General features: G+C 45.1%; 1 protein-coding gene across 2 annotated transcripts; it reads left to right on the forward strand.

Annotated features, from left to right (window-relative positions):
- Positions 1-526: 526 nt before the first annotated feature.
- LOC310933419 (trinucleotide repeat-containing gene 6B protein-like) lies at positions 527-16,789 on the forward strand. Of its 2 annotated transcripts, XM_083896904.1 has the most exons (21): positions 527-800; positions 2,553-2,640; positions 2,928-2,949; positions 3,056-3,493; positions 4,001-6,964; positions 7,142-7,294; positions 7,409-7,605; positions 7,722-7,784; positions 7,924-8,079; positions 8,616-8,750; positions 9,363-9,563; positions 10,992-11,117; positions 11,256-11,463; positions 11,648-11,800; positions 11,957-12,124; positions 12,339-12,485; positions 12,945-13,037; positions 13,605-13,820; positions 13,999-14,069; positions 14,590-14,729; positions 15,005-16,789. In XM_083896904.1, the coding sequence occupies exons 2-21, from the start codon at positions 2,584-2,586 to the stop codon at positions 15,570-15,572; spliced, it is 6,276 nt and encodes a 2,091-aa protein (XP_083753030.1). In that variant the 5' UTR covers positions 527-800; positions 2,553-2,583; the 3' UTR covers positions 15,573-16,789. The 2 variants fall into 2 exon arrangements, with proteins under 2 accessions (XP_083753030.1, XP_083753031.1); XM_083896905.1 differs by lacking the exon at positions 9,363-9,563.
- The last annotated feature ends 173 nt before the right edge of the window (positions 16,790-16,962 follow it).

Genomic DNA, 16,962 nt, shown 5'->3' on the forward strand with positions numbered 1-16,962 from the left:
GAAATTAATTGTGATGAGTTACTATATTGCATTTAGCATTAACTGTAATATATTATATATCAGCCAGGAAAAACTTTCTGTTTACTCTGAGGCCACATATATTCATGGAAATATATTAATTTACTGGTAGAAATAAAGAATACAATTTTTGCATTTAACAAAAGTGGAGAAAAAACCCATCACTGAACTATTTACATAATAGGTGTGACAATAACAGCACTTATAGAACAGGCAAATAAGCACAATAAAATTAAAGGTATAAATAATCACCATTATCAAAAACAAACAAAACAATGAAAGAAAAGAGAATAAAGTAGAAGAATTACACTCGTAAAGGTCACATTATGTAACTAGTTGTTTACTTGTTGATGCGTGTTGCGTGGATGGCGTCTGGGCGCCCTCTGGTGGCCAGTGTCGGTACACTCTGTGTTCCTCCTCCCCTCTCCGATCAACAAGCAGCCCAGTGATGTCATATGCTGCTGCTGGCTAAACCTTCACAGCACAGAAGCAAAATGGCTGACAGTAAACTAACCGATCACACAGCGTCTGACAGTCATCGAGAGGTTATGTATGTTTTGTTTACAGATTGAGATCTGCAGTCGCGCAAAAAAACAACACTCGCCTTTCCCGTTTTTTCTACGACTAACATTTCGCCCTCCGGTGATGTCATTTCTTATTCAATTTAGCCTTGAAAACCTCGAAGAACTCGCTCGCTAGGCTAGCTGCCGTGCTAGCCTGCTAGCGGTAGGTCTGCAAGAATTTTTGCACAGAAGCACTTTATGTCCTATGTGATTCCCGAGGTGAGTAATGAACACGAACGACGACTTCAATAACATATCTGCTGTTTATACGCGTTAGTACATTCCCATTGCCACACAGCGGCTAACATTTACGCTTCACAGTTTTAAAGGAGCCTCGTTTGTTGTGCGCTGCAGCGCTAAAGAAACACCAGCAAAGTTCGTCGTTTCATTTGGCCCTGTCGACTGTTTGTGCCGATAAACCACCTGGGCTGCTGTCCGTCCACGGTCCCGTCAGTAGTGCTTCGTTGGAAATGTGAAGTCAAAAGTGTGTGTAGGGATTTGTTTGCTAACCGGAGGCATACGATATGTGGCGTATGTGTTAACCACAGCTAACTGCGCACAGGTGAGGTTGGTGGCGCTGCTCTGGGTCAGTGCGCCCCGTGAATTCCTCCGGATTCGTCGGGGTCAGGGTTCTCAGCGCTCAGCGGCCGCTGCAAAGTCGACTAGCATCATAAGCTAGTTGTTTACCAGAGTGACGCTGTAAGCTACTAACTCGGTAGCAACACAGCTATTCCCAATGGGCCTGTTATTGAAATTGAACCCTGGTCGTGTTCTCTTCGTGCGGCTGCCCTCACAATTTCACACTTCCACTTATTGTCAGGTGTTCTATCAGCCGGTGTCTTTAAGCAGGGCATAGCAAGTGTGTTTGTGTACGTTAGCGGTGTATGAAATGATGCTAATTACGTGTAGCTTAGCTCACACACAGTCACTGGGCCCAGCGGTATTTACAGCTCTGTGGTATTTGAGATCGTTTTCCACGTACAGCACCATCCGGTTTGTGTCAGCATCCTGTGTAGCGTGTTTTGTTTTCATCTAGGACGATCTGGCGTAGCTCGGTTGTGAGTCGTGACCTCTGACATCAACGAGGCATTTTCACCGGGAGAGCTGATGGTCACTGTCTATTTTCTCTTCTCGAATCACTCTGTAAATATGCAGAAAAATCCCAGTAGATCAGCAGTCTGAATTAGCATTCAATCTGGCAGCACCAAGCATTACACATACATTTGAAGTTACTTAAATCACCTTTCTAATGCTGGGTTTGAACTTCAGCAGGTCATCCTGATCATGTTTACATATGCGAATGGTTTGAATTGCTGCCATGTGATTGGATTGGCTAATTTGATTCTTGAATGAACAAGCAGTTGGAACACGTGTACATCATAAAGTGGCTGCTGAGTGCATTTTAAGCATAGAAAGACATAATTCAACTTAAATAAGTGTACAAAACACACGGAAGTCAGAGAGGAACACATCAATGCATTGTGTTATTTTGAAATGGTACTTTAAATGTATTATAATTTCCTGTGTGTTATGTGATTTTAAAAAAAGCTTGACATTTTCAAGAAGAAAGTTAAAAACACAGTTACTGATCTCTAAAACAAAGGGTTGGAAACCCCATGGCCTGCAGTCCAATACAGACAAATTGTACAGTTTGAAGTCACTTGTTTGTTTTCAGCCTGTGTTGTATGCTGGTTGGAATTGCAGTCGTTTGCTGGTTAATGAATTATGCAGCGAGAGGCAAGGATACCACAGGCTGTTGTCAAGCTGTCTGCTCCTGGTTAACGTTACAGCCCTTGCAACACTGTGTGGGAGACGACATAGCTGTGATCTGAGTCCGTATTATACATGTTGAGTCTACAGCGACAGTCTACAGTCGCGCAAAATGTGTTTGTGTGTGTGCGCATTATATCTCTATTAGTATGACTTGTCATGCAACAAATACATGTGTGTTTTCTTTTTCTTTTTTTACAGACTGGAGAATCAGGAAAGGGAACAGTAGTTCATGGAAGACAAGAAAAAGAAGAAAGAAGATAAAAAGAAAAGGGAAACCTCCCAGAAGGTAAACATTGTGATATAGTATTCCAAATTTTCCATTTTCTTACACTTTCAGTGTTAAAGCTTAAGCTTCTTCAATGTTTGTGCCGTGTTTCAAAACTGCTAATGAATATTAAACATCTTGTGTTTTCTGATGCAGTGTCTTGCTAAGGTATCTAGCTAATCTATCCATTATTTGATGTAGGTAGTGACCAAAAAGCAATATGTCATGGTTTGCTTTAGCATCAATCTACAACCTGCAGAAAATTATGTTCTGTCTTATACCTGACTCCAATATTCTTCCTATTTTAGGTGCCAGAACAGAGAGTCAAAGGTATGTTACAGAGTAATTTTACCTACCTTCATTAACATCAATGTTCTGTTTTTATCAAACCTAAATCCCCTCATAATTAACATCCCTCGTTGTTTTTTTGATTTAGTGCCAGAATCAGCCAAGCCCTCCTGTTCCCAGCCCCTCGCCAGCCCAGGCTCAGTGTCCCCCAGCCCTGGCCCTGTTGTCCCCTCATCCCCCAGTCCTGGTGCAGCTGTGGTTTCTGCACAAGTTCCTACAGGTGGCGGGAACAATGCAAAGCAGCGGACTGCTGTGGCCAACGGACAGCCCTCCTCCTCCTCCCCCTCTGGAAGCCAGACCTCCCAGCAGCAGCGATACATGTCCCGAGAAGTTCCACCCAGGTTTCGCTGCCAGCAGGACCACAAAGTGTTACTGAAGAGGGGCCAGCCACCGTTGTCCTCCATGCTGCTTGGGGGTGGAGGAGCGGAAGGGGGTACAGGTGGGGGAGGTAGTGGCTGGGCAGCCACACCACCTGTTTCTTCATTGGGTGCCGATAACCCCAATGCAAGCACAGCTGGAGGCACAGGTGGGTCACTGTCTAAGAAAAAAATAGAAATTACCGAGTGATCTTTTTTCTTAAAGTAGCAAATGTTCAGCAATCAATCTGTTGACATTATAGCATAAGAGATACCATGGATATATTTGCACAACATATAGAGTACATACTGCTCAGGATATAACTGTCATCCACACCACATACCACTGTATGTTTGGTTCTTATCAGCTGACTGATTGTGCCCAGTGTACCTAGATATGGTTTAGGGGTGTATGAATGCCTGCTACTTCTGAAACTGAGATGAAACGCTCATCTGTACACAGTCAAATGCTGTGCAATGATTCATTGTTGTTCCTTGGTTCATACGATGTTAGAAAATGTTGATTGGTTTCCCAAAACCTCGAAATAATGACATTCTTGTGTTTGTTCATAAACTGAAATTATTCTGCTTTCTAGTTGGTACGTTCTACAAGTTATTGGTTTCTATTTAATGCACTCAAATTGAAAGTAAATAATTAATCTCAATTTTCTTCGTAGATTACAACCAGGCTTCATCCTCCCCTTCACCTCCCAACTCCTCATCTTCATTATGTGTCGCTGCTCTGTCGTCTTCTTCTACTACTACAACTTATGCAAATTCCACATGGGGGGCAGGCTCTGGCAGTCAGTCCTCATCTCAGGGCTGCGGGACGGTGATTGTGGATGGGACTGACCTGGAGGATTGGCCAAGCATCCAAAGTGGGGCCAAATTAAATTCTGATGTGGCTGTAGGAGGGGTGCAGGAGCCAGACTGCCCTGGAAACAAAAACAGTAGTGCCTCATGGAGTGAAAGAAACATCCAGCTGAAGGGAGGAACTGTAGGAGGAGGAGGAGCAGGAAACATGGACAATCCTTCCCCACCTCATTCTTCTCCCCTTTCTTCCTCTTCTCCGCTTAATGAATGTGTTCAGTCGAGTGATGTGTGGGGCTCATCCACCTCCTCTCAGGTGGAGGCAGGGTTAGGTTCTGCAGCATTTTACAATTCCAAAGTCTCCCATCTTCTACCTGGGCCTCAGGAGAGTCCTGTGGGTGGCAGCAGCAGTGTCCCTGGTGCCAATTTTAACCCCAACATGAACCCCTCTGCCTGGCCTGCCCTGGTGCCAGGTGGGACACCAACGTCAGCTAATGACAGCCTTCCACTACTCTCATCCATTACTTCAGCTTCCTCGTTTTCTGCCAGCACCACTCTCATCACCACTCATTCTCCTTCATCTGTGAATCAAAGTGGTCTTCAACAGCAGCACACTGAAATAGCTGCTGAGGCCAGAAGTGAAGAACCGCAGCAGCAGCAGTTGGGAAACCCAGGGTTGGAGCTGGGTTCAGGTGGGGGAGCACGGGGAGCAGGACCAAATCAAGAAGGTGATAATGACAGAGATTGTGGGGCTGCTAGTGTTGAAAAAGAAGGGAGCGGTAACCTTCATGGCTCTTCGTCTTCCTCCTTAGTTGCCAGTTCTTCATGGAGATCCATGCCTCCATTGTCCTCTGACTTCAGTGCAGGTCCATCAATGGCAGAGGGGTGGGGTGGAGGAGGGACTGGGGCTCAGGCTCAGGGTCAGGATGGGAATGTGTGGGCCTTTGGTAGTCAGAATGAGAAAGCAGGGTGGGGCAGGGGAAATAATGATGGTTCAAATACCCCAGTGGTATCTCAGGGAGCATGGGAAGGAGGCAGTTCAGAGGCAGAGTGGGGTGGCACGCCAGCAGGTGTAAGTTCAAGTAACTTGGCAATAGGAAGTGGAAGAGGACGAGATGGGAGCAGCAGCAACAGCAGCAGTAGTGGAGGTAGTATTGGTGGCAGTGCTTTACAGGAATCTGCTTCACCAAAGTTTGAAACTATGACAAAAGCTTGGGACAATCAGACAGGAACGGAGAGTGGGGACGGGGCAGTTTGGGACTGGGGTGGAGAAGGAGGAGGGCAGGGTGGAGGCACTGGAGGTGGAGGACCTTCGTCCTCTAGTGGAGGAGGCTCCATAGCTGGGAGCGGTGGAGGAGGCTCCACAGCTGGAAGTGGTGGAGGAGGCTCAATAGCTGGAAGTGGTGGAGGAGAGAGTGGTGGCAGTCAAAAAGATGACCAATCCTCCCCTGTGGACCACCAGTCCAAGCAGACCTCCAATGCTGAAGTGGCCTTACTTGGCATGCTAAGTCGATCAGACCTGGACCCCAGAGTTCTGTCTAACATGGGCTGGGGTCAGACTCAGATTAGACAGAATGTTGCCTGGGACCTGGACACTACAGCAGGAGCAGGAAACAGAAGTGGAAGGAGTACTTCATCTTCCTCTGCATTCTCATCAGCAACCACGACCAGTGGCCGTGGACCAGGGTACCTATCTAACACCAGTTCACTAACTAGTGATTCATCTTCTGGCAGTCACACGGCCAGTTTAAATTCTGCTGCAGTGAAGAAAGATGGCTGGGATGGTGGTTCTATGCAGTCCACAAGTGGTAGTCACATGCCTGGAAGCACTGTGAGAAAGCCGGGTTTGCCAGAAGAAGATGTCAAGAGCAGGGCAGCTGGAGGCTGGGGTGATCTCCCACCTGAAAACAAGGGCAAAGCATGGGGGAGTGAAGAACAACAATGGAGGGATCACAGAGGAGGAGGAGGGAACAGGAGAGACATTGGAGAACAGGGTAGTGACTGGGCTGATGGTCCAGAGAATAAAGGGCCAGGGGGATGGAAGGGTACTGGAAGAGGGGAGGGGGGTGGTTGGGGTGGAGACTGGGGAAAGAAAGACTCTGTACCTGCAAGTGGGTGGGGAGATGGACGAAGCCGAGGTGGAAGCAACTCTGATGAGGGATCTTCCTGGGGTAATTTGGATGAAGGTGGACCTCAGCGAGGAGGATGGGAAGGTGGAGATGTGGGAGGTGGCAAGTCCCACCAGGACTGGGGGAGTGCCAAGCCTCACCCAACAGCAGCACAGATACCAAACAGCCAAGTGGCACCATTGAAAGCCCCAAATCAACAGCAGCACCAATTACCGGGCCAGCAGCCACCAGGGGGTCCCATGCAAGGTGGGTGGAGCAGTCGGTCCAATGTTGGAGGTGGAGGTCCACCATCTAAGAGTAACAACCAAAGTTCAGGCTGGACCTCTGGCCCGATCCCCCAAATCTCTGGAGGGGGTGGGGACACCCTGGAGCCTAGTGGCTGGGAAGAACCCTCCCCGCAGTCCATCAGTCGCAAAATGGAAATCGATGATGGCACCTCGGCCTGGGGAGACCCAACCGGTTACAAAACCAAGAATGTGAACTTATGGGACAAGAACAGTGCTGCGCCCAGCCAAAGCCATGGTCAACAGGCCCCACCACCAGGCATGCAGCAGCAGCAACAACAACCACCGAGACGGCAGCAGGGGCTGCAGCAGCAGCAGGGGCTGCAGCAGCAGCAGGGGCTGCAGCAGCAGCAGGGGCTGCAGCAGCAGGGGCTGCAGCAGCACAGCAGAGACACAAGCACTCGCAATGCTTCAGTGGGTAAGCAGATTTTATACTCCGGCAACCATGGACAGCCATGAATAAAAGTGTATTTGGCATTCAAAGTCGATTAGGTGTCAGTATTTGCCTGCAAATTTTTGTTCGGCTGCAGCAGAGCACAACATTTGCCAATATCAGCCTCATTAATGGTATCGACCCACTTCAATCAATCTCCAGGTGCTGGCATGTGGGGAGGAAGTGCACAGTCTGTGGATAATGGTACATCTGCGTGGGGTCAGACTTCAGAGGCAGCAACAGGTTGGGGAGAGCCAGATGAACCCAGCAAAACTCCTGGCTGGGGGAACCCCTCACCCAGCACTGGTAAACCTGGTAAGACTTTTTAAGCTTTACACATCTCAGTTTGAATGGGGGTATATTTTTTCGAAAAAGGAAATCCATAGAACTTACTGCTGACATGATCATCACCCATCTGCTTTGTTATAGCTCCAGGTGCCAAGCCAGTGGAAAGCTGGGGTGGGAAGGGTGAGGGCTCTGTTGCAGCCTCCCGTCACCCAAGCTGGGATGAGGAAGATGATGGTGGTGGAGGCGTCTGGAACAGCACTGGCTCCCAGGGAAGCGGTTCCTCTTTCAACTCTGGAGGCTGGGGCCAGACTCATGGGGGCAAAAGGGGCAACATGAAGGTCAGGAGCAGGAATAGTTTATTTTGCCTACATTTTATTTACAGTGATCTTTTATACTGATTGTTATTTGTGGATTTTGTTTGATTGACACTTATATTTTGATTTCTTTTCTTAAGAGTGGAGGTGGGGACAGTTGGATGAACTCAGTTTCACGCCAGTTTTCAAACATGGGCCTTTTGGTAAGATGATCGTCAAAAATGCTCTGTAGTTGTAATGTCCCATACTGATGATGTCATAATGGTGGATGGATTTCAAGCGATGCCTCTGTCACTGTCTGATGAATGACTGAAGGTACTAATCGACTTTCTTGTATCTCAGGGTGATGACCCAAGCGATGACAAAAAGATGGAAGACAAAAGAGGAATAACTGACTATAATGGAGAGATGCGCAGGGGAGGAAGAGGTGGAGGAGGTTATCGTCTGCCTAGCTCTAAAGACATGGGTCCTGGTGACATGGGGCTGTATGGAGAAAAGGTAGGAATTTGTTGAAAGTTTTTTTTATCTAATCTTAATTGGTTAAGCTGTGTTTCCATCAAGCAGTACATCTCTCCTAGCTCAGACAGAAATAACTGCGTCAGCTATGTAAATGGTATCAAAATCATACTTTTGTGACAATGGTAAGCCAGAGAAAGCATGCATTAAATCCTCTCTTTGACATCATGCTCGACATATTATATATGGCACATTTTTTTATTTTTCTATTGTAAGTGATTGTTCTCTGTCGGTGAGTCAGAGAACTGCAGTGTCAGGCTTTACCATTAAAGGTCCACAGTGTTATATACCCCAACAGAGGGGTGCTTAAAAAGGGGGGGGGGGGGGTAGTGTGTAGTGGTTGTTTTGGTACCCTTCCCAACTTTTGACAATAGAAATGCACATAATTACTTAACACACTAAACTAACTAATAATCTGTTACAATTATGAGAAAGCCTTAGTGTAACTACAATGCGATGAGAAATGTTATTTTTTACAAATACAACTATATAATTGTATGGTTTACGTTGAACTCCAGATGGGTGGCCATGGAGTGTTTGTTGGCGGCGGTGGAGGGATGGCTCAGCCTCGAGGGATGCACCAACCTGGCATGCATCCACTGAACTCCCAGGGGTTACGTGCTCAAGTGCCTCATCAGTTCCTGTCTCCTCAGGTCTGTTGTCATCCAACTCTGATATTTTTTTAGCCAGGATGAATATTGTATCAGGGAGACCTGAACTCCTGCCATTATTGACACATTTTAACCATACTAACCCCCATCATAATGTTGCTAATGCTGCATATCTTCAAAATTGGGCAAAGCAGTGATATGTTTGTGTGGTTATTTCACTTGCGTATTGTTTGTTGCGCCTGCTAGCTGTTGAAATGAATTATTTATTGCCTGACTACCCTGTTGACTGGCACTTTCCACACTTTCCAGTGTGCATACAAATTGAGGTCATTGAGCTGTCGGGATATAAAAAAATTAATATGTAAGTAAATAAGTAAAGTAATATGGACATTTACCAGTATCATAGAAAGTCTTCAAAAGCAGAATACAGCAACGGAAATTGTCATAATTTACTGGAAAATGAGCCCTCACCTTCTTCATGAGGACTGGATGATGTGTGGGAGTGAATAGTTTTTTATTTTATCCTGCACCAATCACCTGTCTCATTAATACATTTGTAATAAACAAAATTCAATTAGTGGAGTTTCCCTGTTACTCCATCAAGTGCCCTGTATCATCATCAGCCACATATAAATAAATTCCTGTGATGTTCAGGTGCCAGGCCCTATGCTGAAGCAGATGCCCTCCCCTGGTGGAAGTGTGGGTGGAGTGGTTGGAGGAGTAGGAGGTGTCGGCAGCGTTGGAAGTGTTGGAGGGGTCGGTGGTGTAGGTGGAGGAGTGTTCCCACCTCAGATTTCCCCACAGCAGCTAGCAATGCTCAGCAACATTTACCCCCACGTTCAACAATTCCATCTGGTATGTGCCTAAATTAGGGCTGCACAATGTATATATATCGTGCGGTAAATGTTACCCCCACATTCATTAAACAGCGGCGCGTTCCCACTTTTAGCACTTAATTTTCACACAATCATTAATATCAACGGGCTCAGCGTTTCCGGCATTATTCATTTGGACCAACGCTAGTTTTATTTCAGTTCAGTCTTTTTAATGTGTGTCATTTCTCTCCTCCTCTCTTCCTGCCTAGCAGATGAGATACGGACACGGAGTAGAGTGAATGTTGCTTCTCAAAACGTAAAAAAAAAAACAGGCTGAACTATCTGCACGTCGCTTGTCCATGAGCCGGGTAACACAGCTGTGCTGTAGCAGAGGCTGTGTCCGTGAAACGCACACCGCGTGTTGTGGGGACTTCCTTTATTATACATGACATTAAAGTCCTCATAATGTAACTGAGCGGCTATGAGCGTCTACTGTGCAGCCAAAAAGGAAAAAGACACACATGCACGAACATCGATTGACTGGACTTTGTTAGTCTTCATGCACTGTCATCTTCACTCCTCTTACCCATCGTCACTTCCTTTCACGCTGGTCTTCAAAATAAGAGGCACTGGCTTCGGCAACTTACTATATAAACCTTTTGCACAATAAAATTAAAAAATCTAGTTTATTTATGATTCATCTTATTGTTTACTGAATATTAATGCATAAGTGATATTGCCATTGTAATATTCAACGACGTTATCACATATCTCATGATTTCCTAATATTGTGCAGCCCCAGCCGAAATCATGTTTGAGAATATTTTCATTTGCATTGTTAATCACTGCATTGTAATATCTCAAATTGGTGAGCTGCAATCTGTTAGGGCTGTCACTTTTTTTCGAAATTCAAAATTTATTTCGAACGTGGGATTAAAACGTTGCATTGGCACTGTTGTTACGCGATATATGCAGGGCGCATAGCCGACCGAATATGAGGAAGACCCTTGGTCAGCTAAATACCCATGTACAAACACACAACAGACAAACTCATCCATGCAAACTCGATCCCAATCAAGTTCACAGACTTGGGTTTCTATAAAATATCAGAAATTAAGCTGTCTCCATTGACAAACGGCTACTGGATGTAACATTATTACATTGGAGCGCTCGGAGCGGAGGGTTTATTTCATCCCCCTCTACTGACTGCTGTATGTCATTAATACTCTAACACTAGCAGCACTGTTAATGATGTAACATCTTAAAAATGTTCATAAAGTGAAGAAAACTGTGACGTTTGTGGTGTATTGAGTGGAGCATGACGGCTGGGTTAATTATGGGTCATTATAAATTTGACTAAATGGAATTTTTGGAAAAGGTGACAGCCCTAGTGTCTGTATGTTAACATTGTCTTATATAAGCTATGTTTACATCCATGTCTTTACCACTTCTGCCCACCACCTTACAGGCTTGCCAGCTCCTGCTACAACAGCAACAACAACAGCAGCAACAACAACAGCAGCAGCAGCTTCTGCAGAACCAGAGGAAGTTCCCTCAGCCTCAGCCTGTCAGGCAGCAGCCTGACCCACAGCAGGTGAGCACCATAATGTTCTCCACATCTTTTTAAGACTTAGTTTAGTTAAGTAGACAACTTATTTAGTCTTTCTTCAACATCTAGCCTTTCTCTTGATTCATATTATTATAATATGATTTTTGTGTTTGTCTTCCTCAGCTGGCAAGGATTATGGCTATCCTACAGCAGCAGAGACAGCATCAGCAGGGTGGCGTTGGAGGAGCTGCAGGAGTAGGGAGCTCCAAACTGTCACCCTCTCACCTGGGAGGAGGTCTCTCCAAACAGCCCATGGTAGACCCCCTCTCACATCCTGGAATGGGAGGGCCTCTATCAGACCTTCATACCAAAACGCAAGGGATGTACTCCGGTGAGTCAAATTGACTGAAATCTGTTTGGCTTAGACTGATGCAGTCACCTGGAGAAGTAATTATAAATAAAACAAAGTTAGACTGTAGAATCCTATCTTAAAGAACATTCTGCCAACAAATCGACAAAACGTAATGTGCCCTAGGGTAAAGGTATAGTTGATGTAAAGTCTGGCCTCTTCACAGGGCTTGCCCCTGGGGGTAACCTGTCAGGACTGGAGCTTGGTCCCATGATGGCAGGAATGAAAGACACAGGAGGACAACAGTCCCGCTTCAAATGGATGATGGAGGGACACTCCCCAGCTCCCTCGCCCCCTGACACAACGCTTTACAAGAACGGTAGGTTCACAGATAGTGCATAACAGGATGTTGGCTCACTTCCGCAGGCTGCTGTCAATCTGGTGAAGGAACCACTGTTAGCCAAAGTGATTGGAAACATATTCATGTCAATCTGTTTGACCTTATTTATCTCTCTCTTGTGTGCTATTTCTGAAGGCCCTTTACCCAGTGCTATGAAGCTGAGAGGAGGATCACCGTACTCCCAGTATGAAATGCTAGGTAGCGATGGTTTAGGTATTCCACCGCAGGGCTCTGCAGACAACTGGCACCGAACTCCTGGTAGTAAAATGGGGAACAAGCCTGCTACATCCAGCTGGCCTCCAGGTGGGTGTGACTTGGTATTTACTACCACAGGACAACCAGTCAGCGTCACAGAGGGGAAAAAAGAAACTTGTTTACTGTTGGACAAGCAATGTTTTATTTCCTAACCTAAATAAAAGAAGATATGAAGCAGAAACTAATTAATTCCTAATGAAAACACAGCCACAACATTGAAAGCTCATCATACACTAAGTTTTGTTTTGTTGTGTGATTACAGAGTTCCAGCCTGGTGTTCCCTGGAAGGGAATCCAAACTAGTGGAGACCCTGAGACTGACCCCTATATGACCCCTGGTAGTGTTCTCGGCTCCCCGGGACCCCCAAGCCTCAATGACTCTGACCACCAGTTACTGCGAGACAACATAGGTATTCATATGAAAATATTCTGCTTACATTAGGTTCACTTTTATGTATTTTTACTACCAAAAGCTTTGGTCAAAATATAGTCAACTTTATTATTCACAATCTAGTTTGAATTGTTTCAATTGACCTTTTTGCGTCACTCATCATTGCTAGTTAGAATATTAATTTGATCCTTTTGATTGTTTCTTTTTAAAGTCGTTGAATTAATAACTCACACATACTCGGAATTGAAAACTAAACTTAAAGCATAGCTTCTTTTTTATAATTCATAATACACATTAGAGGATACACATATAATTAAAATAATATTTAAATGTTTTTTTTAATTATTCAACACTACTTCCATTGCTGAGGAAATGGTTGTTCGACGGTTTGGCAGTATTTCTCAGTCTGTCAGCTGTACCTTGGTTGCCTTGTCCTGTTTATCACAAGGTGTTTAAATAAGCTTGTTATGTTCTGCAGGGCCAAACCCCTCCCTCAACACCTCGCTGCCTTCACCTGGTGCCTGGCCCTACAGTGCCTCAGACAGCCCCCTCAGCAATGCACACAGCACAGGTACATGTTTTTATATTCTCTCTTTAAGCTCTTCAAATGTGGAGTATATATCTTTTTAAATACTGACCAATGTTTATTCTGCCAGCTCCGCACAACTCTATCTCCGTTTTTCAGTATAGATGTGTTTAGATCTCGTGTCAACCAACAACATCCTGACCACACAAAGAATTGCCTTTAAGTTAATTCGACTGCTCCAGTATTTCAGTCGTGTTGACAGTTTGACAGTATAAAAACCCTCTTGTTCCCGTCCGCCCCTGCACTGCTGGTGCAAACATACAAACACTCCCTCAGTCAGGTCTGATAGTATTGCTTGACGGTCTGTTTTCAGATGAAGTACGCTGCATACAAATAATGTTACATCATTCCTGTTCATGAAAACCAGATAGGGGCAACAAGGTACACAGATCTGTGAACCTTATTTTTCTGTCACCATATTTGAGGTTGCGTTGCATCTTCAAGTTGTGTCTTTTTGCTGTACTGTGACCCCTTTACCTCCATTTCTGTGGTTTGTTTGTCAAATCTAATTTCCCCCCCGGTTTCTCCCACCCCTCTCCATTTCCTCTTCAGGAAAGTACTCGGAGTACAAGCCCAGCTGGCCCCCAGAGCCCATCGGACAAAACAAGTTTTGGAAGACCAATCGCAACAGCTCTCAGCTGCCACGCCCCCCTCCTGGCTTAACTAATCAGAAACAGGCCTCACCCTCCCCATGGAGCAGTGGAGGACCACGGTTGGCCCGGAGCTGGGGAGGAGGTGGAATTAATCAAGAGTCGAGATTTGGACCAGGTACTGTTTACAGAGAAACGATTTGATCGTTTCATAACAGTTTTGTCTTGTACTTTACAGAACTGTTAAGTGTACGCAGATCCCAGTATTCCAGTTGCTCTTATGTAAATATGATAATCTCATTTGTGATATTTAGCTCCTTGCTAATTGTTTCCTTCTTTTGTTTGTATCTTTATAGGCTCAGCTTGGAGCGATGGTGTGGCTTCCAGAGGCAGCTGTTGGTTGCTGCTGAGCAACCTGACTCCTCAGGTAAGGTTAGGTAGAGTTTGTCTGTGTTTAGTTCAACAGCTGATCAGACGGACTGGTCAGAGTTTGTATCCGGACACATTAAACCTCTGTGCTCATTCATCTGTATTCCCCTTTCATCTGCCTCATGCAAATTAGACAGACTAATGCGTGACCCATCTGTAATTGGATTGTGAAGTTGGATGAGCCATTTAATCAATTAGAGTCTGCACAAATGGTGCTGGAGGGACACTGCTCTGGGAAGAGCAAACCAAATATAAATCTGCAAAACCTGTTTTTGTACTTTCCCATTTCTTTTAAAAAAATATCTATTAGGTTATAGTTGGTAGTCTTTTGGCGCATAATAAAACTTTTTCTTGTACAGTCTTAATAAAATCTCACTACAAATCGTAGTTATTGTGTAAACCCTGCAGATGCACTGACCTGTCTTTGTCTACAAGACAAGTCACTCCATTATTGTTACATCACATGACACAAATACTCTCATCCTTTGCAGTTGACCATTATTCTTCTTTCCCTGCAGATCGATGGCTCCACACTGAGGACTATCTGCATGCAGCATGGGCCCCTGCTCACCTTCCACCTTGGCCTGACCCAGGGCAGCGCTCTGATACGCTACAGCAGCCGACAGGAAGCAGCCAAGGCCCAGGGTGCACTCCACATGTAGGTTAACTTAATCAACGTAATAATAATAATAACCAAATGAGTGCAATATATACATTTTTGGGGCTTTTTGCCTTTAATCAATAGGAAAGTGCAGTGTCAAAGGGTCAGATCTAATAATTTAGTAGTGTTCATAGTAGTAGAAAAAGCTGAATTGTAAACAAAATGCCATTCCTTCCTCTCTCACATCTGTGACTGTTAATTCCTGTTCTGTCCATGTAAACATCGCTGTTAAACGTGCTCCTGTTGACCTCGACTTGTAACTTTTTCCTCAGGTGTGTTCTGGGCAACACCACAATCCTGGCGGAGTTTGTGAGTGAGGAAGAAGTCGCTCGCTATTTTGCACATTCCCAGGCCGGAGGGGCAGACGGGGCCAGCTCAGGAGGGGCTACGACTGGCGGAATGCAGGGCTCGTCTGGTACAGGCACTGCTGTGGCCAGCAGCGGCGGAAGTTCCCCGGGGATTGAGCGGACAGCAGCGGGCACAACTTCAGGTGGAAACGGAGGTGGTGGTGGAGGAGGAGGGGAAAGTGGAGGAGCGGTCCTAGGCAGTGTGAGGTCCTCCAGCTCTGGCTGGCAAAGTCTCGATGGTACAGGCAGTTCTTCAGACACCTCATCAGGTCAAGGTCCTGGATTGGGGATATTTTCTCAGTGGAGCACGAACGGGTCAGGGGAGGGAGGAGGAGTTGAGGCTGGGAGGTCTGGGCTCTGGGGGGGCATGACCGCTGGATACCCCAGCAGCAGCCTGTGGGGGGCACCGCAAATGGAAGAGAGGCACCAAATGGACAGCCCTGCTGCTTTGTTGCCCGGTGACCTGCTGGGGGGAGGAGCTGATTCCATCTGAGGAGGCCCCCCTTTCCATTTGTACGTGTAGGTTTGGACACACTGATACGACATACACTGGGTTACACATGTACTTACTATAGCACACACACACACACACACAGACACATTTACATGGTATGCATATAAATGTACTACACATATACCACATGTGCATACATATACATTGTATGCATATTGATGTGCACACGTAAAGCAGAAATGTGAGACATGCTTACACACATTCTTGTGGCCAGACTTAAGCTATTATATAAACAAATGCAGGGACTGTTAGATGTGTATACAGCCTTTTTCCACAGATGAAGATTTCAACTGCTTAGACTTGAAACCTGAAAAAGAATGAAAAGTCAGTTGGTCTGAAAGACTTGACTGGATTGCTATGTGCTTAGTAAATAGGGGACTTTTCAACAGATTGACATACACATGCACACACCAAATACAGACAAGCCTTCAGACAGTTGGGCACTGTAAACAGCATTACCTTCATCGTATAAGAGAACTTAAAACTACTACATGATGTGAGGTTTAAGTGCACAGTTTGTATTCACGTCCCCTTAACAATGGAGACCGAATCCAAACAAATGCAAGCAGCTCTGATTGACAACAGAACTGTATCTTACTGTGTATGTTAAATTTGTTTTTCCGTTGTTTATTTTTTTTGTTTGTGTGTATGGTTTAAATTTTTTTGAACAGTGAAAATATTGAAAAATGTCATTGTTCTGTTTTCAAAAATGCTGACCTCCTACTGTTGTATCTCACGCACTCTCTCTCTCTCTGTTATACTCTCTTGAACATGTTTGTTGCTGTTGCAGTGATAAATGTTAAATCGTTGGCAGTTTGGGGCTACGTTGCATTTCTCCATGTGTCGATGCTGCGCTGCGGTGTCATACATACATGTGTGTGAGTGACACTGAGACCAAGTAAGTGGGTTAAACCACCACAGTTTGTGTGTCCGAGTGTGAGAATAATGTGTGTGTGCATGTTAATGCCTGTCATTATGTGGGCAAGGCTGCTTACTATACAGAAGGTCTATACAAAAATGTGTTTGAGTGCATTTGGTATACTGCTGACTGTGTTAAGAAATATTGGCACTAATGCTTTTTTTCTCATTTGAAGTTGTTTATTTTTTTTTTTAGCAGACATGTCTTTTTTATTGTCCAACCTGCAATAATTAAAAAAAAAAAAGAGAACATTTTAATGACACAAAGAGCTGAAGGCATACGCGTTAATATAAATGGACATGCCAAATCTTATCAAACTGTGTGCAGTGGGAGGGGACGGGTGGGACGGGTTGTTTACAGATGCAGATTAAGAGTTACCGTACGTTTTTAAATGTTCTGTTGTTGTGTATTCGTTTTAAATTAAGACAGGCTTTAACACTCCTGTTCAGT

The sequence above is a fragment of the Microchirus variegatus genome (genome assembly GCF_963457635.1).
Source record: "Microchirus variegatus genome assembly, chromosome: 10".
Lineage (NCBI taxonomy): Eukaryota > Metazoa > Chordata > Actinopteri > Pleuronectiformes > Soleidae > Microchirus > Microchirus variegatus.